Source organism: Brachycentrus maculatus, unplaced genomic scaffold, assembly GCF_059751285.1.
Source record: "Brachycentrus maculatus isolate JH-2025_06_01 unplaced genomic scaffold, ASM5975128v1 h1tg000470l, whole genome shotgun sequence".
Classification (NCBI taxonomy): domain Eukaryota; kingdom Metazoa; phylum Arthropoda; class Insecta; order Trichoptera; family Brachycentridae; genus Brachycentrus; species Brachycentrus maculatus.
The window spans coordinates 350,072-377,500 of NW_028281217.1; the positions used below are offsets into that span (position 1 = coordinate 350,072).

The 27,429-nt window shown below is 34.4% G+C and overlaps 1 protein-coding gene across 1 annotated transcript in view; it reads left to right on the top strand.

Annotated features, from left to right (window-relative positions):
* The window catches only part of LOC148302246 (uncharacterized), a 98,391-nt gene that overhangs the window by 62,659 nt on the left and 8,303 nt on the right, over nucleotides 1-27,429 (top strand). The window contains exon 3 of the mRNA XM_088271914.1: nucleotides 26,577-26,731. Within this exon, the coding sequence (XP_088128040.1) occupies nucleotides 26,577-26,731 (155 nt within the window). The remainder of the gene's footprint in view (nucleotides 1-26,576; nucleotides 26,732-27,429) is intronic.

Genomic DNA, 27,429 nt, shown 5'->3' on the forward strand with positions numbered 1-27,429 from the left:
ATGAGCATAAGAAGACCGAAAAAAAATAAGCAAAGTATGATCAAGTATTTAAAATTATGTCGTCAGGAGGAGAGGACTAATCGGGGGGTATGTATGAGGAGATGCATGAATATGGAAAATGCCAAGATTTTTTTATTTATTTATTTATTTGGAATTTTCACACCTATAACAATACAATATGCAATAACAATTAATAAATCTACAGCCAATTACAAAAATCCACCGATAATGTTATTCTTATTAAATTGGCGATGAATGAAAGTAATTTTTGTGGTTTGGGTGAGTGTGTGTGTGTATGTGTATGTAAGAGGGTGCGTATGTGTGTATCAGTGAATCATACATGAGTAATAAAAATATGGAAAGAAGGAAAGAGGAGACAGGAGAGGCTTTGAGAAGAAAAAACAGAACAAAAATATTTTATTAAAATGGTAAATACAGTGACCAATGTACCAGCACACTACCCACGACAAGTGATCTTGTATTATCGTCAGTGCGAAGCGATGGCAATGTATTATTTATAGTACCTATTCCATGTGAGTATTTTTGCAAAGACATAGTTATGTTGTTTTTCTCTCTAGCTACCCTTACGGGGAAATATTTTCTTTTTAAAGTCACCCTTTTCGACGTGGAAGAGGTCCATCGAACCCCCAACCATAGGCTCCTTGTCAGGCGTCTTACCTTCATTGCTTTTTTTTACTATTTTGTTTGCTTTAAGGTATTGTACTAATTTCAAATACAGATGAAGTGACTTATAGATCATCCCTTTGTGAAATTTTTATATGGGGTTGAGTTTTCTTGGAGAATTTTCGAAGCTTCGACTGTTGATTCAGGTGTGTTCGTTGAATTATTTTTGCACAATGAATTCAATGGTTTTTACCAGCTGTTTTAACATAGATCCATAGTTTGTGATAAACTTAAGGGGATACTCGTATTCGCAAGCACAGAATTCATTCCACCGTAGAGGTCACATATCGCTCACTCCTTTCAACAACGTCATATATCAAAAATTATAAATTTTCAGTTGTGCGTGTTTTCGAAATGCCCACAAAATGTACTATATCCCAGCAAAAGCGGCATATTTTTAACTTAATATTTACCCGCTACAGGGTAGAAAGTGTTGTTTTTGCATTTTGAAGAAAATGTATTGTTTAATTATTTTTTCAAATATACTTAATATTTTTCAAAAGGAGAAAAAACATTCAGGTTTTACCTCAAAAGATCTGTTGCACAGTAAAAAGTTCAATAAGTGGCTTGATATTTATTTTAAATACATCTTATTATATTTTTAAACTTTAAAAACGATCTCCAAAAAAAACAAGTTTTTTATGTATGACGTTGTTGAAAGGAGTGTTTTTGGACATCTTAGCATCTTCTTCTTCTTCTTCATGAGCCCTCTGACCTCCACTGCTGGATATAGGCATCTTCCCCTTCCTTCCATTTCCTCCGGTCGGTTGCTACTTGCAGCCAGTTTCTACCCCCCATAGCGACAATATCGTCGGACCATCTCTTTTGGGGTCTTCTGACGTCTCTTTTGCTCTTCCAAGGCCTCCATTGTAGAATTCTTGGGGTCCATCTTGTGATCAAAGCAAAGATGAAGAAGAATATGAAAGCTTACGACTCGTAAATGCCCAGACTTCTATATTCTTCTTCATCTTTGATGAGATGTCAAAAAACAATATGAAAAATAACTCCTATAATTGGAGACCATCCAGATTTGCGAACAAGTATTTGGACACACTCAAAATGCTGGTTATATATATATATATTTTTTGTTTCAAACCATCTGAACATCCCTTTCTCAGTTTTTTTTTCAAAAAATCTTATCTCAGCCTTGCATTCCTTTCTTATTTAGCCATTCGAACATCTATCATACCTCGTTTATTCTTCTGAGAGATCGCTTTTCGACATACTTAGTAGATTTCTAAAATCGGATAAGACTGCTCGTTCTGCAAGTACTACCTACCTTTTATATTGCCCGTATTGAAGCGTAATTAACAGTAGGCTCTTACAAATTGACAGTTGAAATACTGTCATAAATCAAACTATCGTAAACATGTTTGTATGTTTTATGATGAATAATTAAAAAAAATACGTGTACACGTAGAACATTATCTTAATCATAAAACATTAGTCAGAATAAGACAAAGATCTCGGAAATGAGGACATATAAAGATGAATCACAGCTTCTCTCTTAGAAGACTCATCACAGATGATATATCGCTCACTCCTTTCAAGAACGTCATAAATCAAAATACTTGATTTTTCAGGAGAACGTTTTTAAAGTGTAAGAAAATAATACAATGTATTAAAAATAAATATCAAGTCACTTACTGAACTTTTTACTGTGCAACAGATCTTTTTAGGTAAAATCTGAAGTTTTTTTCTCCATTTGAAAAATATTTAGTTTTTTGAAAAAAATAATTAAACAATGCCTTTTCTTCAAAATGCAAAAACAACACTTTCTGACCTGTAGCGGTTAAATATTAAGTTAAAAATATGCCGCTTTTGCTGGGATATAGTACATTTTCTGGGCATTCCGAAAACATGCACAACTGAATATTTACAATTTTTGATTTATGACGTTCTTGAACTCCTTACCATATATATGTATATATATATATAACGTGGTAATATTTTTCTTCGTAAATTGGGTGTAAATAATATGTTAAGTGGGTGTATAATAATAAAATAAACAATGTGTTGCTTTGTAATTAAAGAAACGACAATAAAAGTTTATTCTTAATTAATCTTTACAATAATTTTCCATCTATCTGATTCTGACAGTTAACAATATTATATTTTTTCAATCTGATGTCTTTTGTTTTATTCAGTGCGACGCACAAGGTGATCACCCATCCGCTTCAGGTACCAGTGTAGGGTAGTATTGAATAAATATGTGAGTGAAAAAATTACTTGTATTTATTTGACTCCCCCTGGGAATGGAACTCGTGACTTACAGTACGGAAGCCAAATGTACTGACCTTTACACTTGGAGAGGGACTTTTTTCTTATTTTTTGTGTGATGTGATGACATAAAAAAATTCTAATGAAGTCAAGCACTGTGGTTCGAGCAAAATATTTAGAAGTTTCTAGAATTTGAATAGTGTGGTAGTCCATCATAGGTGGAATTGGTGAATGTTACACGTGCGTACAGTGATCACTTAAACCAGCGTATGACGGTCTTAAGCACCGTAAATACCCAGACTTTCATATTTCTTAATCTATGTTGAGATGTCAAAAAATAAAATAATAATTACTTCGAGAATTTAATTTAATCCAGATTTATGACCAAGTATTTGGACACACTCAAAATTATGTAGGTACTAGATTGTATTTTATTGTTAAAACACGTAATAATAAAATTTGCGACCGTTGTTTCGCCTTGTTGTGGCATTTTCAAACATTACATCGAAAATACCTCGAAAATGTGATCGTAAGCTGAGCAAACCAACATTGCTATATTTCTGAAAAAAAATGTAACTTATTGTTGATTTTCTTCTTTGTTCGACAATGCAACACGGAATGTGTGTTTACTTATCGATGTATCATTGTGTGGATACGCTAAGGGTAGCTCCTATCAGTGGCGTGCCTAGGGTTTACCAGTAAGGCAAGCCCATTATTTTTCACTTTCGTGAATACATGATGTACCTATAATTTCTTCACCTCATATCATTCCCAGTATAGTAAGCACCCTGAAAGTATTATAAATATAAACAATGTATTGTAATCATTGTAAAAATATGCTAAGATGTAACTTTTGTAAGGTATAGCCATCACCTTGAAATAAAGAAAATGTTCACCATACTAAAATATCTTCCTCAGATATTAACCATAACCAATAAGTACCATCACCATATAATGGCATGCATAGTGTTTAATAATCATGTAAGCGCGCGATAGTTTAAAAATAGTCATACATTAAATATGTACTTTTAATCATTTGGTCTAGATTTAGTCATTTTTATTTGGAGTTGCTAAGCAAGCCGGGCTTTTGGGCTTCTAGGGAAGTACCGCCACTGGCTCCTGTCAACGGTAAGGGATGATACATACACACCCCTGTCTGTATTTGCGGACAGATTGTGACAATATAATTTGATGTGAAAATAAACATGTATTCAAGGAAGGAATCTTGCATTCACAGCTCTCAGCGTGGAAATTGGACCATCCTGTTGCAAAAAAAACATATTTTTGTTTCAGTTTTATTTGGTAAATACATACCACTATTTCTTGAGGCTTTAGCCGCAATATCTAATAGAACCGGTCATTATTTCACGCCCAATTTTTTTCGAAATATTTTTTATTTATTTAATATACATAGTTACAAGGGTTTTTTTTTTCAATAATTTAATTCATTTTACAACATTTTCAGTGTCTCCAAAAATCTGGATTATCTCCAATTACAGAAGTTATTTTCATATTATTTTTGACATCTCATCAAAGATGAAGAAGAATATGGAAGTCTGGGCATTAACGGGGCTGACGACCGTCATAGGCTGGTTTAAGTGATCACTTTACACACGTGTAACATTCACCAATTCTACCCATTATTGACAACCACACTACTCAATTTCTTGGAAGTTCTGCATATATGAACCAATTTAGAAACCTTGTTCTTGAATCACTAGAACTTCAGTAAAGGCATCTATTGGCGAGATGTAAAGAAGCTTTGTATGAAGCAAAAAATATTATATTAGTATGTGAGGTCCGAATCCTGGATTATAATCACACACATGAGAAAAGCCAGAAAATACAGTTTTCATTTTTATTATTTAAGCTTATAATTTGACCAGACAATTTATTTACAACATTTTGAGTTTGTCCAAATACTTGTTCACAAAATCTGGATTATCTCAAATTACAGGCGTTATTTTCATATTATTTTTTGGCATCTCATCAAAGATGAAGAAGAATATGACTTGCCCAGACTTATTCATATTCTTCTTCATCTTTGATGAGATGTCAAAAAATAATACGAAAATAACTCCCGTAATTGGAGATTATCCAGATTTTGTGAACAAGTATTTGGACACACTCAAAATGTTGTGAACAAAAAAAAAATCCAATTACCGGTTTTCACTTAAAAGTAATCGAAAAAAAAACTGTCATGTACTCGTACATAAGTATAACCATTTAGGACTGTACAAGATGGTGTGTGTTTATGTGTGTATGTGTGTGTGTGTGTGTGTGTGTGTGTGTGTGTGTATGTGTGTGTGTGTGTGTGTGTGGTGATTGATTCTAGTAGGAACAAACACACAGTGCAGAGAAGCATAGTTTTAAAAGATCAGAGGACAATACGCCAACCATTCGACTTTTCAACACAGATTTGCCCAGTTGGCACTCTTATAATATTTTGCTTGAATTCATTCCTTGTGGTAGTAAAAAAATCAATTCGATTAAACCTTGTGGTTGTGAGACTGCATCATTTGAAAATCATGAAGTTTGCGCATCTCATCCCCCCGCCCTTGTGAATTGATTGGGAAAAGCAAACAACAGGGGTGGAGGTGACAACGATAACAACACGATGTTTCACTTAGCGCGGCCCCATAGCGCTGCCACTTGGCATCATGTGCCCATCATCAAGCCTACCCACACTTTACCCCACATTTTCATGTACTCCTGATCGAAATTATTTTTAAATTCACAATATCAGCTGAGTGCGTCCAAATCTTTGCTCACAAATTCGAGGTTTATGAATTTAGAGATTTTTCATTGATATCTCAACATAGATTCCGGCATCACGCAGGGGTAGGCAGAGAGAATAGAACGCCATACCACTCACTTTTTTCAAAAATTGATTCGGCAGTCACTGGTAATTTGTGGTAAATCTATCCATTTTTAATTAATGTTTACCTGGTAAATACCACAATTTCTTAAAATCTACTGTGCCACGAGTTTGATGCAATATATAGGAGCTCCAGAAATTTGAGTAGTGTGGTTGTCAATCATGGGTAGGGATATGTTACATCGCTCACTCCTTTCAACAACGCCATACATAAAAAATCGCGTCATATGTCAATTTCCAGTTGTTTTTTTTTGGATGGTGCATGCCCAGAAAATGTACTATATCCCAGCAAAAGTGGCATTTTTTAAGGTTTTCATATTTTTTTAATATTTACCCGCTACAGGGCAGGAAGTGTTGTTTTTGCATTTTGAAGAAAAGGTATAGTTTAATTATATTTTTTAATTTATTGTTTCGGCATTAACTTTGTGGTAAGACATGCTACAATGATTAAAGAAAACACTTCGTTTTTTACCACTTGAGTTTTATTATAGACTACATGTTTCAGAAGTTAAACTTCCATCATTCAGGTCTGTATAATAACTATAGTAGTAGTAGTTATTATACAGACCTGAATGATGGAAGTTTAACTTCTGAAACATGTAGTCTATAATAAAACTCAAGTGGTAAAAAACGAAGTGTTTTCTTTAATCATTATATTTTTTAACATTATAAATATTTTTCGAATGGAGAAAAAACCTTCAAATTTGACCTAAAAAGATCTGTTGCACACTAAAAAGTTCAATAAGTGGCTTGATATTTATTTTTAACACATTTTATTATATTTTTAAACTTTAAAAAACGATCTCCTGAAAAATTCAAGTTATTTGATATATGACGTTGTTGAAAGGAGTGAGCAACATGTGTGTAAAATGATTTCTAAACCAAGCCTACGACGACCCTGTTAATGCCCAGACTTCCTTCTAAAGAATTCTTCTTCATCTTGGTTGAGATGCTTAAAATAATGTACTAAAAAAATGTTTATCTTTTTAAAACACATGGTTAATATTACCCTCAGTCATAAAACTATGTACATCTAAATCTGCAAGTTGTTATAGGGTTCACCCATAGCATTGAATTAGGGGATGATTCGATCACTCAAGGGCGGTTTCAGCACTATGACCCATGACTTTCGAGATATTTGAGCGTTGCATCGCATATATTAGCACGTTTAAACCCTGGTTCCAACCCTAATGGACGAAAATCAAGTATGGAGTTGACAAAAGAAGGATGAAAGTATACTGAATGCAGTCGGAATGCGATCTCTCAGTGCGGCAAAACCATGTATAATAGATGCTTGAATGGTGTTAGAAGGAAAGAATGCAAGGCTGAGATAAGCATTATCGATAAAATTACGAAAAGTATATTTTGGATATTAATATCGTCGTTAAAATTTTAAAAGAAAAAAAAACACATATTTTTAACCACTTGTGTTTATTTCTCGAATGTTTTTCGCAGATACTTTGTGGCACATTTTATAAACTTTATAAAATTGAACCACATTGTTTTAATCGCTTTTTTTGTAAGTACACTTTTGCCTACCAGTTTCGACAAGAACCTTGTCATCATCAGGGTTTAAGAAATTCTAAAAAAACTAAAAACATTAAAATACTCATAATTAATTACATTCCCTTACCAAAAACGTCCACACACTCCGTAAAAAATCCTAAATGTTAAATATAATAAAAATAAAACCCTTATCCGGTAGCAGTGCCCTATGCACCCCAATGGTGCATAGGGCACTGCTTCATATGAAAAAATGTTACTTTAAAATAATATACCCTGATGATAATAAAACAGTTGCGAACGTTTTTGCCTACAATTTTCACTCATGAATTACATGAAATTATAGTAACTTTAAACATAAAGAGTAAATCCACTCACAACTAGGCGTAGGCTATGAAACTTGAAGTTGAAGCCTGAGTAGGGACATGATAAACGGTGTTGCATAAGCCGTAGCTAGATTTCAGAGTAACTTGGACGTTAGGTAAAAAAAATGATAAAACAGTTGTTTAATTTTATAAAATTCACTTGAGTTTATTTTATGATGAATAGTTTCGGAAGCTATGATTCCCTCTTCAGGTCTAAATGTAAACTGTGATGTAATGCGAAGATGGAAGCATAGTTTCTGAAACTACTCGTCATAAAATAAACTCAAGTGATAAAAAAACAAGTGTTTTTATTTTTCTTTTATAATTTCATTATGTCTTACCACAAAGTGAATGCCGAAACAACAAATAATAATAAAAAAACGTCCTTAATTTTGTGGTATGGTAATATAACACCCTCTTTATCATTCATCGTTCACTTTATGTAATAGCCTGGAGTGGTGTGGCGTTCTATCTCTCTGTCTGCCCCTGTGGAGAATCGGCGTGGTGGTTAGTCGAATGAGTTGTATTCAAATGTGATTCTCTATGGAAGAAGACATGGTGTTTATTTTATAAAATTGTATATGTATGTATTGATTCATTCAAACTTTTATCCGCACCCAATGGTGCATAGGGCACTGCGTCATATAAATGCAGTGTTATCTTGATCGTAAACACATGAAGGAAAGGTCCAGGGTAAAATTGAATTAATATTAGTGGGAAAAAATCAATTACATTTATTTTACCCCGCTCTGGGAATCGAAACCGGGACCTCCAGAACGGTAACCGAGCATGCTGACCACTACATTACGGAGGAGGACATATTAAGTATGTATTATATAATAAAACTTAAACCGTTTTTTTTTAATTTTTTTTTTCTGTACTTTTCTCCGACCGGTTTCGACAAGAACCTTGTCATCTTTGGGGATGGACATGTGCTATTATTGACTCATAAATGGTCCCAGTGGCGATTTTATAGTGAGGGTAGGCGGTATAAACACCCCCTAAAAGGAAGTCCATTAAACAGTCTAACTACCCTTATGTGAAAAGCAATGCTAACTACTTGAAAATGCTTAAGGGTGGTTTTTTTAGGGTGCCTTAGTCGCTACCGCAAGCTACTAACAGTACACTGTTAAGTAAGAAGGGACCAACAAAATTTCAGTGCTGAAAATTGAATTATCTTTATTTAATTTTTATTTATTTATTTTAATATGGAATACATAAAAAAATATAATACAATAGTTCTCTTGATGTGAACTTAACTAAAACTAACTAACTAACCATCATGCCGCTTCCCCGCAGCGGTAGGCAGAGAGAATCGAACGCCACACCACTCTGTCTTTGCAAACGTTCTTCGTCTCTTCAAAATTCATGCATCTCCTCATACATACCCGCTGATTGTTACGACTCCTAACCTGACCACTTTCAAGTATTTGGCATACCTGATCGTGCCATGTTTTTCTCGGTCTTCCTCTGCTTCTTTTCTCGATAACATTTGCCTCATAAATTTGTTTTACCGTTCTTTCCTCATTAAAATTTTTTATAGTTTGGAATGTATATATTAATTGAAATAAATAAATTTACAACATTTTGAGTGTGTCCAAATACTTGTTCACAAAATCTGTATTACATCTCACCAATAGATGTCTCTAGTGAAGTTCTAGTGATTCAAGAACAAGGTTTCTAAATTGGTTCTTATATATAGAGCTTCCAAGAATTTAAGTAGTGTGGTTGTCAATAATGGGTAGAATTGGTGAATGTTACAAGTGTGTATGACGTGTGTATGACGGTCGTCAGCCCCGTAAATGCCCAGACTTCCATATTCTTCTTCACCTTTGATGAGATGTTAAAAAATAATATGAAATACATAAATTGAATTTAGCTCTCTCTTATATTATGCTGTATTCTGTCGCTTTTACCAGGTCTGAAAGTGATTTTGTTTCCGTCACATAGATGGCAGCATTGAATCAGAATTTGTCGCTTGTGATTAAGTGTTTCCTTAAGCTTTTCCGCCATGGGGAAATTTAATTCAACTTTGCCACGCTCCGAGCGTAGGGGTTGGGGAATAAGGGTGCAACGGATGGATAATGTATTTTATCATCCCTGCATACATTAACGTGGCCAAGTTTTTAAACCGAACGCCATAAGATTACGACGAAAATTTTACATTTTAACAAATTTTCTTTTTCAAATTGTATTACATACATAAGTCATATATATATATAATATTCCCGATGAGTAATTTCTATTTCTCATTTTGGGACATGGGATTAAGGTTAACAAGACTGGAACACAAATAATAAAGTTACAAAAAAGATTTAAAGAAAAAAAACAAAACTAATACATGGCAAAATATAAAAACAATAAACAGGTTTAATAAATAGGCATAAGAAGCATATTTAAAAGAAATAAATGAGAAAAACACAATGTAAAAAGTATATTTAAAATAAACAAATGAGAAAATATAAAAAAACATAAGGTAAAAACAAAATAAGAAAATATAATTAATCACGACATATATATTTTTTCATATAGTATTTTTTCAGATCATTTATTTTGGATCCCCGAATGGGTTCTATTTTATATATCGCTCACTCCTTTCAAGAACGTCATAAGTCAAAAATTATCAATTTTCAGCTGTGCATGTTTTCGGAATGGCCAAAAAATGTAATATATACCAGAAAAAGGGTTATATTTTTAACTAAATATTTACCCGCTACAGGGCAGAAAGTGTTGTTTTTGCATTTTGAAGAAAAGGTATTGTTTAATAATTTTTTAAATAAACTAAATATTTTTCGAATGGAGAAAAAACCTTCAAATTTTACCTAATAAGATCTGTTGCACAGTAAAATGTTCAATGAGTGGCTTGATATTTATTTTTAATACATTGTATTATACGTTTAAACTTTAAAAACAATGTTTTTTTTTACTGTGAGAAAATGTAAATGTATATGGGATGTAAATAAAATAAATAATATTTTGTATTAAATGTAATATAAGTTAACTTAAGAAATAAATAAAAATATTTTTAAAAAAGCAGTCACTCACATACAGTTATCCAGTACCTACTCGTATATATAGAAGAAACCAAAGTTGAAGATCTAGCAATACTTTACTGTTCATCTACCACAATCTGAAGCTAAAACACATCTCAACATAGATGAAGAAGAATAAGGTAGTCTGGGCATTTGAGATGCCAAAAAAAAGAAAAATAACTCCTATAATTTTTGTCCGCCTCCGTAGTGTAAATGGTCAGCACGCTCAGCTACCGTTCTGGAGGTCCCGGGTTCGATTCCCAAGGGGGGTAAAATAAATATTAATGATTTTTTCACTGTCATATTTATTCAATATTACCCTGGACTGGTACCTGAAGCGGAGGGCTGATCACCTTTCCTTCATGTGTAAACGATCAAGATAACACTCCGCTCACTTATATGATGCAGTGCCCTATGCACCATTGGGTGCGGATAAGGGTTTTATTATTTATTATAATTAGAGATAATCCAGCTTTGTGAACAAGTATTTGGACACACTCAAAATGTTGTAAATATAAGACCATTTATGAACTCCTAAGTGGAAAAACATTGATTTATGCACATAGATTTGGACACACTCAAAATGTTGCGATAAGCGGTGCTTCATAAGCCGCAGTAGCTAGATATCACAGTAACCTAAATCTTAGATTAATATTATTTTTTTGAAAATTTGTTTTGAAATTTCTGTTTGAAAAGCAGCGTCGGATTTCCAACTCGCCATTATTTATTCATTCGCCAGCATTAGGGTAGTGTCCCACGGAGCGGAAGCTATCTGTGAAAACGTAAACAATTACCCACTAACACCCCCCCCACTCAAATCGGCTCGGCTCGCTTCCCCGCTGTCTCGTTAGGTACTTTTGTACCGTGTCGCGAACGCCGTGCCTTCAACCCTCAAATGGCCAAACAAAAATTTGATAATATTTTTCTTTTGGTCTAGAAACAACTGTGGTGAAATTTACTAATTTATTTAATTATATAGCATACATAGGAGTCCGCCTCCGTAGTGTAATGGTCAGCACGCTCGGCTACCGTTCTGGAGGTCCCGGGTTCGATTCCCAGGGGGGGTCAAATAAATATAAGTGATTTTTTTCACTGTAATATTTATTCAATATTACCCTGGACTGGTACCTGAAGCGGAGGGCTGATCACCTTTCCTTCATATGTTTACGATCAAGATAACACTGCGTTTATATGATGCAGTGCCCTATGCATCATTGGGATGCGGATAAGGGTTTGAATGAATGAATATAGCATACATAAGTCACATCTTCTTCTTCTTCAAACCCTTATCCCCACCCCAATGGTGCATAGGGCACTGCATCGTGGTGAATATTAAGTTAAAAATATGCCACTTTTGTTGGGAATTAGTACATTTTATGGGCATTCCGAAAATATGCTCAAAATTGACGATTTTTGATAAATGACGTTGTTGAAAGGAGTGAGCGATATGTGACTTAGTCTTAGAGCACTGCCGGATTAACCGAATTATCAGACGAGCGTGTTCCTTCTTCAGAACCACTTCAGTTAATTTCCCAAACACGCACGCAGGTCAATTTATTGAAACAACACGGGCACGATTGTGGGTGATTGGTGCATGTTGATGTTTATCCCGCCCAGAGCTACTGATCTCTGCGCACGTGCGAGCCACGTGGCTCCGCTAATAGAGTCGCGAGAGATACCCCTACGCACGCAATGGGCATGCAGATAACACGGGCAGTGGAGGGTTGGGCGAGACAGATAGCAGTAAGCCGATTTTAGTGTCTTCATTAAAAAATATTTATATTTATATATCTATATATCACTTCTTCCACATTCACGCATCTCCTCATGTATACTGGTCGATTATTCCGACTCCTGACCTTACTTGACCGTGCCAAGTTTTCCTCGATCTTACTCGGTTGCTAAAATTAACCACAATCGCCTCATATTTTTTTATACTATTCTTTCTTCGTTCATTCATAACAAGAAACTTAGGTTTTATATAGATATTCTTGTTTACATAATAACAAATAAAGGTTTTATACAGATATTCTTGTTACCATAAAAAAATAAAAAGATATTATGGTATTTATTTATTGATTTGCTGTTTAATTTGTAGGACTCCATTTTAATTTATGTATCAATTTTTAAATCAAACACAGATTTTTTGAGTCTACTAAGTTCTATTTTATAAACAAAAACACATAAAAAATTAATATTGTGACAATTGTTTCGCCTGGTTATGGCATTTTCAAACGAATGTGAAGATCAAATGGACTGACGGTCCTTATGTAGCTATACAATTCTAGATATTATGGTATACATGAATGTATAAATGGTAAGGAGAGTGTTTTATTAGATACCACATAATTATTAATGCTTTTAATATACAAAATAGATATTATGGATTAAATAACACCAAATTAAGGTTTTATATTAATATTCCTTTTAGCGTAATAACAAAGTTAGGTTTGAGTGATTTTTTCTTCAGATTTGATAGATGACCCAATTTGACGCATTTTTTTGGTCGTTTAAAGACAAACGTTGTACATATATACTTTTTTACATAACAAGAAATTAAAGTTTTAAAATATATATTCTTGTTTTCACAACAAAAAATTAAGGTTTTATACAGATATTCTTCTTTACATAAGTTAAGGTTTTAGCACAAGTTATGGTTTTATATATATATTCTTGTTTACATACCAACAAATTAAGGTTTAATACAGATATTCTTCTTTACATAAGTTAAGGTTTTAACACAAGTTATGGTTTTATATATAAATTCTTGTTTACATGCCAACAAATGAAGGTTTTATACTTACAGATATTCTTCTTTACATAAGTTAAAGTTTTAGCACAAGTTAAGGTTTTATATATATATTCTTGTTTACACACCAACAAATTAAGGTTTTATATGGACAATTGAGTGATTTTTTCTTCGAATTTGTTTGACGAACGTATTTACCCCATTATTTTGGTCGGTTAAAGACAACCGAGAAGGAAAACAAATGTTTTCACAGCCCGAGAAGCCGGCTGGGGTGCCAGACGACCCCCAGCCATGCTGTGTTTGTGTATTTTCCCTCTTGATTCAATTAGCCGACCGTGGATGGGCGGAGGGTGTGAGGAGGCGTGCGAACTGGCGGCTGACGCTTCGGGGACACTTTTGGGGACACTTTACTTGATGCTTTATACGGGCGAAACACCGCGTTGCAAAATGCAAATGATGTTGGACGAATGCCGAGAGCAGTTGATGTATATTTTTTGGATAATAACGTTTTTAACCGGTTACGTTTTCAACTCGGACGACCGAGGAAAACTTGGCACGATCAAAAAATTCAAATACTTAATCTTGCATTTCTTTTTTTTTAAATTTGTATACATTTATTTACATCATAATTTATACGTAAGTATTTGGAACTTTTTTTTGCACAGACCCACCAAGCCACCTTGTGTGTCTTGTCGGTGGAGTTCTTTTTCAATACATTTTTTATTGTTTTTAACGATTTTAACTTATATAGACAATTTTTAGTTTCAATTCTTAATTCTCATAAATAAAATAAAACTCAATTTCACATTGTGGATATTTTAATTTTTGTGTCTATCTACCCAACTACTATTATTGTAGGTAAGTACCTACTTATTTCTTTCAACTATAATATATACAGGATCTTTCAATAAGTGCTTTCTATCTTTAAATTTTATTAAAACAAAGTGTGCGTCAGAGATGTAGCATCAACAATATGGTCGCTAATAGCTAATATTGGTTCAAAATAGCTCACTTATGTAGGGCGCCGCGACAAAAAAACTAACTTGTTAGTGCGCTGCGGGCTGAAAAACATTGGGAACCCCTGCACTAAAGGAAAAATGTGTGATTTGCTCCGCGCGCCGCAGGTTGGCCACTCTTGATATAAACTAAACTAACTAACTAACTAACCATCACGCCGCTTCCCCGCAGGGGAAGGCAGAGAGAATAGAGCGCCACACCACTCTGTCCTTGCAAACATTCTTCGCTCTCTTCCACGTTCATGCATCTCCTCATACATACCCGCCGATTGTTACGACTCCTAACCTGACCACTTTCAAGTATTTGGCATACCTGATCGTGCCATGTTTTTCTCGGTCTTCCTCTGCTTCTTTTCCCGCTAACATTCGCCTCATAAATTTGTTTTACCGTTCTTTCCTCACTCATTCGTTCCACATGTCCAAACCATCTCAACACACCTTTCTTAATTTTATCGATAATGCTTATCTCAGCTTTGCATTCCTTCCTTATTTCACTATTCGCACATCTATCATATATCGTTTTGTCGCACATTCTTCTGAGAGATCACATTTCGACTGCATTCAGTCTACTTTCATTCTTCATTTGCCAACTCCATGTTTCACTTCCATACATTAGAGTTGGAACCAGGACTCCGTTGTGCACTGCCAGTTTAGCTTCCGCTGATAGGTTTTTATTTGCTATAACTGATTTCAGTGCACCATTCACTTTGTTCCCAGCATTCACTCTTGATATAAACTAATGAAACGAATTGTCACTAGGGTGGTGTCACCAATAATTGTATTATTTCTAATCATCTGCTGTGACGTGATTGGGTGCCGTTTTTCTCTCTCCTTTTGTGATTTTTTATCCGCATATCATCCCTTGAGCGCGAGGGGCGAGGGTAAGCCGAAACGCCGTAATATTATATTCCAATTTGGTTGTCACACCCCACAATGCATGAATATCATATTAATACCCATTGTGCCATGATATTTATATCAAATTTGTTTGAAAATATATGCAAGTACAGTAGAACCTCGATATAACGGACAAAATATCCGGCCAATAAATCACTCACTCCTTTCAACGACGTCATAGATCAAAAAACTTCGTTTTTAAAGTTTAAACATATAATACAATGTATTAAAAATAAATATCAAGCCACTCATTGAACTTTTTACTGTCCAACTGATCTTTTTAGGTAATACCTTAATATTTTATTCTCCATTTGAAAAATATCAAGTTTATTATAAAAATAATTAAACAATTACTTTTCTTCGAAATGCAAAAACAACACTTTCTGCCCTGTAAGCGGGTAAATATTCAGTTAAAAATATGCCGCTTTTGCTGGGATATAGTACATTTTATGGGCATTCCGAAAACATGCACAACTGAAAATTTACGAATTTTGATTTATGACGTTCTTGACAGGAGTGAGCCAAATATTACACGCATTTGCTTAATTTTTAAAAGTTCAAAAAAAAGAGTACCTAATCATCCAAAGTTTGGTTGGTTGGAAAATATTGCTTTTTAGCAATAAGCCCGCCAATGTAGGTACTTATTTATTTTCTGTACGTGAAGTTTAAATAAAATAAATAAATAAATAAAAGTGCAAACATGATACCTTTCTTCATTCGTTCGTTCCACATGCCCAAACCATCTCAACACACCTTTCTTAATTTAATTGATATTGCTTATCTCAGCCTTGCAATCTTTCCTCATATCACCATTGGAACATCTATCAAACATAGTTTTACCGCGTTGAGAGATCTCATTCCGACTGTATTCAGTCTACTTTCATCTTTCCTTTGCCACCTCCTTGCTTCAATTCCTTAATAGGTATATGTATACTTTTCCAAACTTCTGTGTAATTAAATAAATGCACTTTTTACATCAATATATTGATTAATATAAAAAAAATAATACGCATAGATATAGCGGGTATGTGTGCGGAGATTCATAAATGTGTAAGAGGCGAAAGTTGTTTTCAAAGACAGAGCAACGTGGCGTTCTATTCTCTCTGCCTTACCCTGCGGAGAAGCGGCTTTATGATTAGTTTGTAAATTTCTGTATAATTGCGCAAACGGAGGTACGACAGCTTGTTAGGAGAACAACGATACATTATTACCTTTTTTATGATATAATTCTCATTGTCATAGTTTAAATCTCGTGCCGAAGTCAAATCAATTTACTATCTGCTGTTTATTTTTTTGGACCCCAATGTAATATTTTAAAAAGTTAATTGTTCCTCTCACTTTAGGGTTGATACCATACAAATATAATAATACCTAACGTTGATTTATTTATAGCGCCATCTCTTTCGCCCTTATAGCAATGCGTGCGGGAGTGACTGAAACAAATATACTTATATGTTTCACATTTAGGGTTTGGTTATTTGTCACTTTGTTTATATTGTTACTATCTCCATCTCTTTCGCGTTAGCCGTTTTCGAATGGATGTGAGAGGGACAGATGTACGATTAGCGTTGGTTTGGGTGACGATCAGGGGCGTGCATTCCATAAAGGCAGAAAAACAGTGCCTATCCTAAATCCTAACTTATCCGAGTGACATATAAAAACGCAGCCTACCTTAGGTACTAAGTAGTACCAGCTTTCTTAATACCTACCTATACTCTCTTCTCCGTCTTACTCCTCATTACTGAGGATTGTGATCCTTGTGGAAGCAATGACTCTTCTCCAGTTATCCCTTGACAGCGCTGCACGTAGCGCTCCAACCACCTCAAATTGATCGCTCCATCGTGTGGGAATCTTCCTCTCCCTCTCTTCCCCTCCAGGCTACCGATCACAACCAGTCATTCCAGGCAATCCTCGTTACCACGCGCAACGTGTCCAAAGAACTGGAGAATCCGTCGTGTACAAACATTGGCCAGAGACAAGCCATCCAAGTGTAACTCCTGGCGAATGAACTTGTTGGTGCGTCTAGCTGTCCATGGGGTTCAGAGCAAGGGCCTCCAACACCACATTTCGAAAGCGTCAATTTTTCTCCTTTCTGCTTCTTTTATGGTCCATGTTCCAGCAGCATAGAGAAAAATGGAGTGGACCAAGCTCCTGACAAGCTTCATCTTGGTATTACTCACATCTTGGTATTACTCACACCTCGGTCTTTCCAGATCTTGTCTAGCTTAGGCATGGCACTTTTAGCAATGGTGATATGACGTTTGATTTCCCCTTCATTTTTCATGGGATTTGGCATGCGCCTCCAACACCACATTACGAAATCGTCAATTTTTCTTTTCTTGAATTTTTCCGCAGATACTTTGTGGCACATTTTATAAACTTTATAAAATGAAATAACTTTTGTCGTTCGTCCGCCCCCGTAGTGTAATGGTCAGCACGCTCGGCTACCGTTCTGGAGGTCCCGGGTTCGATTCCCAAGGGGGGTAAAATAAATATAAGTGATTTTTTCACTGTCGTATTTATTCAATATTACCCTGGACTGGTACCTGAAGCAGAGGGCTGATCACCTTTCTTTCATGTGTAAACGATCAAGATAACACTGTGTTTATATGACGCAGTGCCCTATGCACCATTGGGGTGCGGATAAGTTTTTTTTTATTTTTATTTTGTTATAACCACTTTTTTTTATTAATACAATTTAACCTACCGGTTTCAACAAAAAACCTTGTCATAATCAGGGTTTATATTAATTCAAAAACATTGAAAACATTTTAATACTCTCACAAAAAAACTTCCACACACTTCGTGAAAATCCTTAATGTTATTTTTATTATTCATTGCATAGCAACCCCAAATAACAACTAATGGAATCACCCGCGCACGCATACGTAAAGTGGAGAACACACACAAAAACCTTAGAAATTTTAGGAACAGAAATTGGAAAAATATCAAAAATAGGACTGTTACTTAAATTTAATCGATCATCAATAATATTTAAATTTTGTTTTATGGCTTTTTTTATTTCGAAAATATCTAAATTATGTAATGAGTTTACTTTTTTCATTAGAATGTAGTATTTCAATGCCATTTTTAAAATTAAAATAATGATTGCAATAAGTATATGTTCAGCAAATTCAGAAAAAATATTATTATTTCGGCATCTCATGTGTTGGAGGTCCCGGGTTCGATTCCCAGGAGGGTCAAAATAAATATGTCCGATTTTCACTCTCATATTTATTTAATATCACCCTGGACTGGTACAAGAAGCGCAGGGCTGATCACCTTGCCTTCATGCAATTTACGATCAAGATAACACTGCGTCGCTACGATGCAGTGCCCTATGCACCATTGGGTGCGGATAAGGGTTAGGAGAAGAAGAAGAAGAAGCTGCTATGGTACCTCTACTACTGCCTATCGTAATTTATTATCTGTGCACGCCACTGGTGACACTGCATGTTAATTCGTTAGTTCGTCCATAGCCAGGTGGCTTGGGGCAGATGCGACGGTCATAGGTTCAAATCTTGTCGAGGGATAATTATACGAGACCCCAATTTTTATATTTTCTATCCCCAATCTTTTTCCATTTGATATGTGTATCATTTTCTGAACAGTTTATGGTAGAAATAAGTATGAAGAGTGTAAGGGAGAGGGTTAGTCCGCCTCCGTAGTGTGATGGTCAGCACGTCCGCCTACCATTCTAGAGGTCCCGGGTCCAATTCCTAGGGGGGGGGGTCAAATAAATATACTCAAGTGATTTTTTTACTGTAATATTTATTTAATATTACCCTGGACTGGTAGGTAGGTACCTGAAGCGCAGGGCTGTTCACCTTTCCTTCTTGTGTTCAAGATCAATGCGTTTATATGATGCAGTGCCCTACGCACCAAAAATATTCAATATGTGGTTTTAAACTTGTCGAAGCACGCTTTGGATTCAATTTGAATATTGATTCAACTTTAACGGAGAATGTTTACAAAGACAGCGGTGTGGCGTTCTATTCTCTCTGCCTACCCCCGCGGGTAGCGGCATGATGGTTTGTTAATAGGTTAGTTTTTAAAAAAATATTCAAAATATTCAATTTGTGGTTTGAAACTTGTCGAAACTCGCTTTGGATTCAATTTGAATATTGATTTAAAACCGCCTAAAGAAAACTCCAAAAGGTTTTTATATCAATTTGAATACGACACTGTCATTGCGTCTTGGAATACGACGATACACATTTTGACCAATCGGAATTAGGCTACATCTCGCATCCTTGTCTCGCTCACAGATTTAGACGACAACAGAGCGAGATGAAAATATGCAAGGGCGTTGTTACTAAGCCACTCCCTTCGAATCCACACAGAACAGTTCAAAAATGGAGACAGTATTCAAATGGTGTTCGAATTTAAATTTCGGAATATATAATTTTTTTTAAATTTCATAGATGTCTCTAGTACTGTTTCGAATTTGAACAATATATATAGAAGTTATTTTCATATTACTTTTTGACATCTCATCAAAGATGAAGAAGAATATCTAGGCATTTACGGGGCTGACGACCGTCATAGGCTAGTTTAAGTGATCACTTTACACACGTGTAACATTCACCAATTCTACCCATTATTAACAACCACACTACTCAAATTCTCGGAAGTTCTGTATATATGAACCAATTTAGAAACCTTGTTCGTGAATCACTAGAACTTCACTAGAGACATCTATTGGTGAGATGTAAAGAAGCTTTATGACGAAGAAGAAAAGAAGAAGCCTATGACGGCCGTCAGCCCCGTAAATGCCCAGACATCCATATTCTTCTTCATCTTTGATGAGATGTCAAAAAATAATATGAAAATAACTCCTGTAATTGGAGAGAATCCAGATTTTGTGAACAAGTATTTGGACACACTCAGAATGTTGTAATATATATATATAGAAGTTCATACAAATTTGAAAATTATATTTTCTAGCGTTTCTCATGTATACGATTACATATAATCCAGGATTCGGATCAAAAGCGATACGGGATGCTGAGTGATTGGAAACATATTTAAAGACGGACTTTTAGAAAAATCGTTTACTTTTGTATTAAAAGTTGTAAATTATTATGTTTTGAATATTGAAAGCATTAACTTTGTGGATCATCTTGTTATATTATTTCGAGAAATATAAATACTTTGTGTTCTGATCCACTCACATTTTTATTAACCAACTAGTTTCGGCAACAACCTGTTGCCCTCTTCAGGGTTTCAGTAATAAATGAAACCCTGAAGAGGGCAACAGGTTGTTGCCGAAACTAGTTGGTTAATAAAAATGTGAGTGAATCAGAACACAAAGTATTTTTATTTCTCGAAATAATATGAAAATTATTATTTTATTACTTTGTCCGCCTCCGTAGTGTAATGGTCAGCACGCTCGGCTACCGTTCTGGAGGTCCCGGGTTCGATTCCCAAGGGGGGTAAAATAAAACTAAGTGATTTTTTCACTGTCATATTTATTCAATATTACCCTGGACTGGTACCTGAAGCGGAGGGCTGATCACCTTTCCTTCATGTGTAAACGATCAAGATAACACTGCGTTTATATGACGCAGTGCCCTATGCACCATTGGGGTGCGGATAAGGGTTTTATTATTATTATTATTAAATTATTATTAATTGCCTTTTTAATTTCTAATATTTCTAAGTAATCTTATGAGTGAAAACTTTTAAAAATCATTGAAAAATTTACACTCATTTCCGGACAGCCTGTAGAGCTAAAAGGCGTATGTGTTTGCCTTACATAGTATGCCTTATATGTACCTTACCCAAATACATAACCTGTAGATTTCTGTATGTACAGATACAGCTTAATGCAGTAATCTCTTAAAATACTGTGACAATGGAAGCTGTATGACATTCCAGTCTAAAGAATTTGTTTTTTTTTTTTTATACTGAGAGTACCTACCTGCCCTATTTAAGAGTTAAATTTTATACAAACGTAAAAAAGAAATTTATTTTATTTATTTAAATAGATATATGTATATTTTTTATATCTCTTTTGCCTAACAGTCAAAATATTTTGACTTTTATTTAGTAGATAGTGTTTTAGTATTAATCAGTCTGGATAAAGAAGCGGTTAGCTTCGAAACCGGTAGACATTATAATTAAGTTATTATATAATATTTAAAGTGATTTTAAAATAACATTTTGAGTGTTTCCAAATACTTGTTCACAAATCTGGATTATTTCCAATTATAGGAGTTATTTTTAAAATGTTAATGTTTAAATGTTAGTGGGAAAAGAAGCAGAGGAAGACCGAGAAAAACATGGCAAGATCAGGTATGCCAAATACTTGAAAGTGGTCAGGTTAGGAGTCGTAACAATCGGCGGGTATGTATGAGGAGATGCATGAACGTGGAAGAGGCGAAGAATGTTTGCAAGGACAGAGTGGTGTGGCGCTCTATTCTCTCTGCCTACCCCTGCGAGGAAGCGGAGTGATTGGTTAGTTAGTTAGTTTTTTTTAATAATTTGACATCTCATCAGTTATAAGAGTTTCTTCTCAATTAAAAGCTTTTTTTCATCTCACCAAAAGTTGTCTCTAGTGAAGTTCTCGTGATTCAAGAACATGGTTTCTAAATTGGTTCATTTATATTGAACTTCCAAGAATTTGAGTAGTGTGGTTGTCAATAATGGATAGAATTGGTGAATGTTACACGTGTGTAAAGTGATCATTTAAACCAGCCCATGACGGTAAATGCCCAGACTTCCATATTCTTCTTCATCTTTGATGAGATGTCAAAAAATATTATGAACACACACCTACATTATCTATGTGTCTACTTTAGTTGAAAAGGTCGTATCTTCTCCTTTTCACATTCGAGATACTTCCATGTTTGGAAGTTGTGAATAGATCCCTATTGTATGCATTTGACTTTGTGATTTTGTTGAAAAAAAATTGAGCGTGTTTTATACAAAACTATATTTTCCTTTCAACAACGCACGCTTCAATTCTACTTCGCCGAAAATTGGGGCATATCGAATTGGAAAATAGACGATTCAAATTGTATACAAGTGACATCGTTTATATGCTCAGACTCTTACACTTTAAAGAAATGAAATCATGTTTTAAGACAAGCCAGCTAGTATACATTTATAATTCTTCTTCGTGGGTTACCTACAATCTTAATTAACTAAACTAACTAACCGTCACGTCGCTTCCCCGCAGGGGTGGGCATAGAGAATAGAACGCCACACCACTCTGTCCTTGCAAACATTCTTCGCCTCTTCTACGTTAATGCATCTCCTCATACATACCCGCCGATTGTTTCGACATTTTACATTCTACAATCTTTGTTTTATATATTAAATGTTTGAGTCCGCCTCCGTAGTGTAATGGTCAGTATGCTCGGCTACCGTACTGGAGGTCCTGGTTTCGATTCCCAGGGGGGGTCAAATAAATAAAAGTGATTTTTTCAATATAATATTTATTCAATATTACCCTGGACTGGTACCTGAAGCGGAGGGCTGATTACCTTTCCTTCATGTGTTAACGATCAAAATAACACTGCGTTTATATGACGCAGTGCCCTATGCACCATTGGGCGCGGATAAGGGTTAGAAGAAGAAGAAGAAGCTGCTATGCTACCTCTACTACTGACTATCCTAATTTATTATCTGTGCACGCCACTGGTGACGTTGCATGTTAAGTCATGTGTTGACGATCAAGATAACACTGCGTTTATATGATGCAGTGCCCTATGCACCATTGGGTGCGGATGAGGGTTTGAAGAAATTGTATTTCATTTTTGAAAAACGCAAAAATAAAATTTGTGACAATTTTGCAGGTCCTCACCGAAAAGTTACATTTCCAGTATTGCACAAAACGTCCTTTAAATGCAAATCTGTTCTGCTTACTGTATTCTATCGAAATCTGAATTAAAACTGCGACAAAACGTGACCAATCCTATGTTAAACCAATATGAAATCATTAAATCGCATTAAAATGTAATAAATTTACAAGCTAGAATTCCTGATTAGGTACTTAAAATAATTTAAAATGGAAATGTGGCATTTTGGTGAGGACCTCCACAATTGTTTCGCCTTGTTATGACATTTTCAAACTAGCTAACCTTTCAAAAACTCTTTTCTTCCCAAAGCTATACGTGTATTTCGAAGAAAAACTTATGTTTTCAATACAAAAACTGTGTTTTAAGCAAAAAAATAATTAAATTACGTTAAATGTTACCTGGGTGTAAAGAAAATTAAGTAGCGGGCTTTCGAATTAATAAGTGTTAATAACTTTAGTGAATTAATAACTTAAGTGAATTAATAACTTTCGCCTTAAGAGTTGATATCGCTCACTCCTTTCAAGAACGTCATAAATCAAAAAACTTGATTTTTCAGTAGAACGTTTTTAAAGTTTAAAAATAAAATACAATGTATTAAAAAATATATCAAGCCACTTGTTGAACTTTTTACTGTGCAACAGATCTTTTTAGGTAAAACCAGAATGTTTTTTCTCCATTTGAAAAATATTTAGTATATTCAAAAACATAATTAAACGATACCTTTTCTTTAAAATTAAAAAACAACACTTTCTGCCCTGTAGCGGGTAAATATTAAGTTAAAAATATGCCGCTTTTGCTGGGATAAAGTACATTTTCTGGGCATTCCGAAAACATGCACAACTGATAATTGACGATTTTTGATTTATGACGTTCTTGAAAGGAGTGAGCGATACGTAAAACCCCCGCTATATACTCGTATACTTATATACTTATCTATATAAATGTCTTCCATCCGCCCAGAATGCAATAAAATTTGTCTCCTACACATGGGCCGTAAAAAACATACATGCAACATACTTTGTTGTATATGTTAATAAAAAAATATATCATGAGATGTGGGTTTGGGTATAAGTACTCTATTGTCGTGGAGTGATGAGGAAACATTGTTGGACCGCCTCGCATTCCAAGTGCTCTTATATCATATAAAGGTGGGGACAAATCGCTCACTCCTTGAATATAGACAGTTTATATTTAAACTGTTTAATTCATTCCACAAAGACTATATGATACACACTAGTTATCTTTATTTGTTTCGATTTGAATTTTGCTAAAATTATTTATATGAAAAAAACAGATTTATGTAGCTTCTTCCATGAAACTCATATAGTATGTATATACCAGTGGCGGTACTTCCCTAGAAGCCCAAAAGCCCTAACAACTCCAAATAAAAATGACTAAATCTAGACCAAATGATTACATAATTTATGTATGACTGTTTTGAAATTATCACGGGCTTATATGATTATTAAACACTATGCATGCCATTATATGGTGATGGTACTTATTGGTGATGGTTGATATCTGAGGAAGATATTTTATTATGGTGAACATTTTTTTTATTTAATGGTTATGGCTATACCTTACAAAAGTTACATGTATGCATATTTTTACAATGATTACAATACATTTTTTTAATATTTATAATACTTTCTGAGTGCTTACTATACTGGGAATGATATGAGGTGAAGAAATTATAGGTGCATCATATATTCACGAATGTGAAAAATAATGAGCTTGCCTTACTGGTAAACCCTAGGCACGCCACTGGTATATACATACTTATCTGTTAACTTTTTTATTTTCATCTTTTTGATTTTTTATTTTCTGTTAAAATCAAATATTATTTGTTTATATTAGCACTTTTAATGTATTTATATGTCCTTATATCGCTCACTACTTTCAAGAACGTCATAAATCAAAAAACTTGATTTTTCAGGAGAACGTTTTTAAAGTTTAAAAATATAATATAATGTATTAAAAATAAATATCAAGCCACTTATTGAACTTTTTACTGTGCAACAGACCTTTTAAGGTAATACTTTGAAGGTTTTTTCTCCATTTGAAAAATATTTAGTATATTTAAAAAAAATATCAAACAATACCTTTTCTTCGAAATGGAAAAACAACTCTTTCTGCCCTGTAGCGGGTAAATATTAAGTTAAAAATATGCTTCTTTTGCTGGGATATAGTACATTTCCTGGGCATTCTGAAAACATCCACAACTGAAAATTGACGATTTTTGATTTATGACGTTCTTGAAAGGAGTGAGCGAAATGTGTACACATATTAAACACACACACATTTTATATATAAGTACCTACACAATGTTTTGAGAGACATTTTATATACAAACACAGATTTATAAACGAACCCTTGTTATTTTTTGACATCTCATCAAAGATGAAGAAGAATATGGAAGTCTGGGCATTTACGTGGCTGACGACCGTCATAGGCTGGTTTAAGTGATCACTTTACACACGTGTAACATTTGCCAATTCTACCCATTATTGACAACCACACTACTCAAATTCTTGGAAGCTCTATATATATGAACCAATTTAAAAACCTTGTTCTTGAATCTCTAGAACTTCACTAGAGACATCTATTGGTGAGATGTAAAGAAGCTCTTTATTAAGCAGAAACTCTTATATTATATTACTTAAACCAGCCTATGACGGTCGTCAGCCCCGTAAATGCCCAGGCTTCCATATTCTTCTTCATCTTTGATGAGATGTCAAAAAATAATATGAAAATAACTCCTCTAATTGGAGATAATCCAGATTATGTGAACAAGTATTTGGACACACTCAAAATGTTGTAAAAATAGAAAATAAGCATGAATACTATTGCTAAAGGTGTTGAAGAATCCATGTTCGGAAAACTCCTTCGGACACATGGAACAGATCAATATCCAATGAGATATTGTTCAACATAGCGGTAGCTCTTCCTACAGGCATAACCATTGCCAGGTTGGTCCTGTGTATAGGAATGTGAAACAAACAACTGAATAAAATACAACTTAGACTCAAAAAATCTGTGTTTAATTTAAAAATTAATTTTAATTAAACCCTCATCCGCACCCCAATGGTGCAAAGGGCACTGCGTCATATAAACGCAGTGTTATCTTGATCGTTTAGACATAAAGGAAAGGCGATCAACCCTCCGCTTCTGTTACCATCCAGGGTAATATTGAATAAATATTACAGTGAAAAAAATCACTTCTATTTATTTTACCCCCCCCTGGGAATCGAACCCGGGACCTCCAGAACGATAGCTGAGCGTGCTGACCATTACACTACGGAGGCGCAAAAATTCATACTTTTTTTTGTTACTCATTATTTTAAATGAATTTATGTAACTGTTCTGTTCAATTTCCAAATAAATAAATAAAAATATATAATAATAATATTTCTCTCTCTTTTTGCAGGAGTCAACCCTCGAAAGCAGCGCCGGGAGAGGACGACCTTCACCAGAGCCCAGCTGGACGTCCTGGAGTCCCTGTTCGGGAAGACAAGGTATCCTGACATCTTCATGAGGGAGGAAGTGGCCCTGAAGATCAACCTGCCAGAATCAAGGGTCCAGGTAATGATGTCACATTTTATTTATAGGTACATATATACAGTGATGAGATTCAAAATTTTCAAGAACCGGTTCGCCCTTTAGGTACCTACTACCCCTACCCTCCCAAAAAAATACATTTATTCATTTATTTGTTTTTTTTTTTGTATTCTGAAAATAAACTAGAACTTCACTAGAGACATCTATTGGTGAGATGAAAAGAAGCTTTTCACTGAGCAGAAGCTGTTATAAAAAGTATGGTAGGTATACGGATGTCCAAACTCAAAACACAGTAAGGGACATTTTTTTGTAGTACGTTTTTTTTTTGCGTTTTTGGACTAAGTACATTCTACTTAATCCAAAAATGAAAAAAAATCGTACTACAAATAAAATGACCCTTACTGTGTTTTAAGTTTGGAAAGCCGTATAGTGATTCAAGAACAATATTTATGAATTGTTTCATATATATATATATATATATATATATATATATATATATATATATATATATATATATATATATATATATATATATATATATATATAACTGTAACTGTCGATCAAACCTCCTCCCTCTACCTCCTTCCCTAAATTCCTTCTTCCTTTGCCCTCCTTATTATCGTCTTTTGTTAATTTATGTATCTTTTTAAATGTCAATTTGTAATTTATGTTTTTTTTAATTGTTCAAGTACTATCTGCCCACTGATTGCAAACGGCTATAT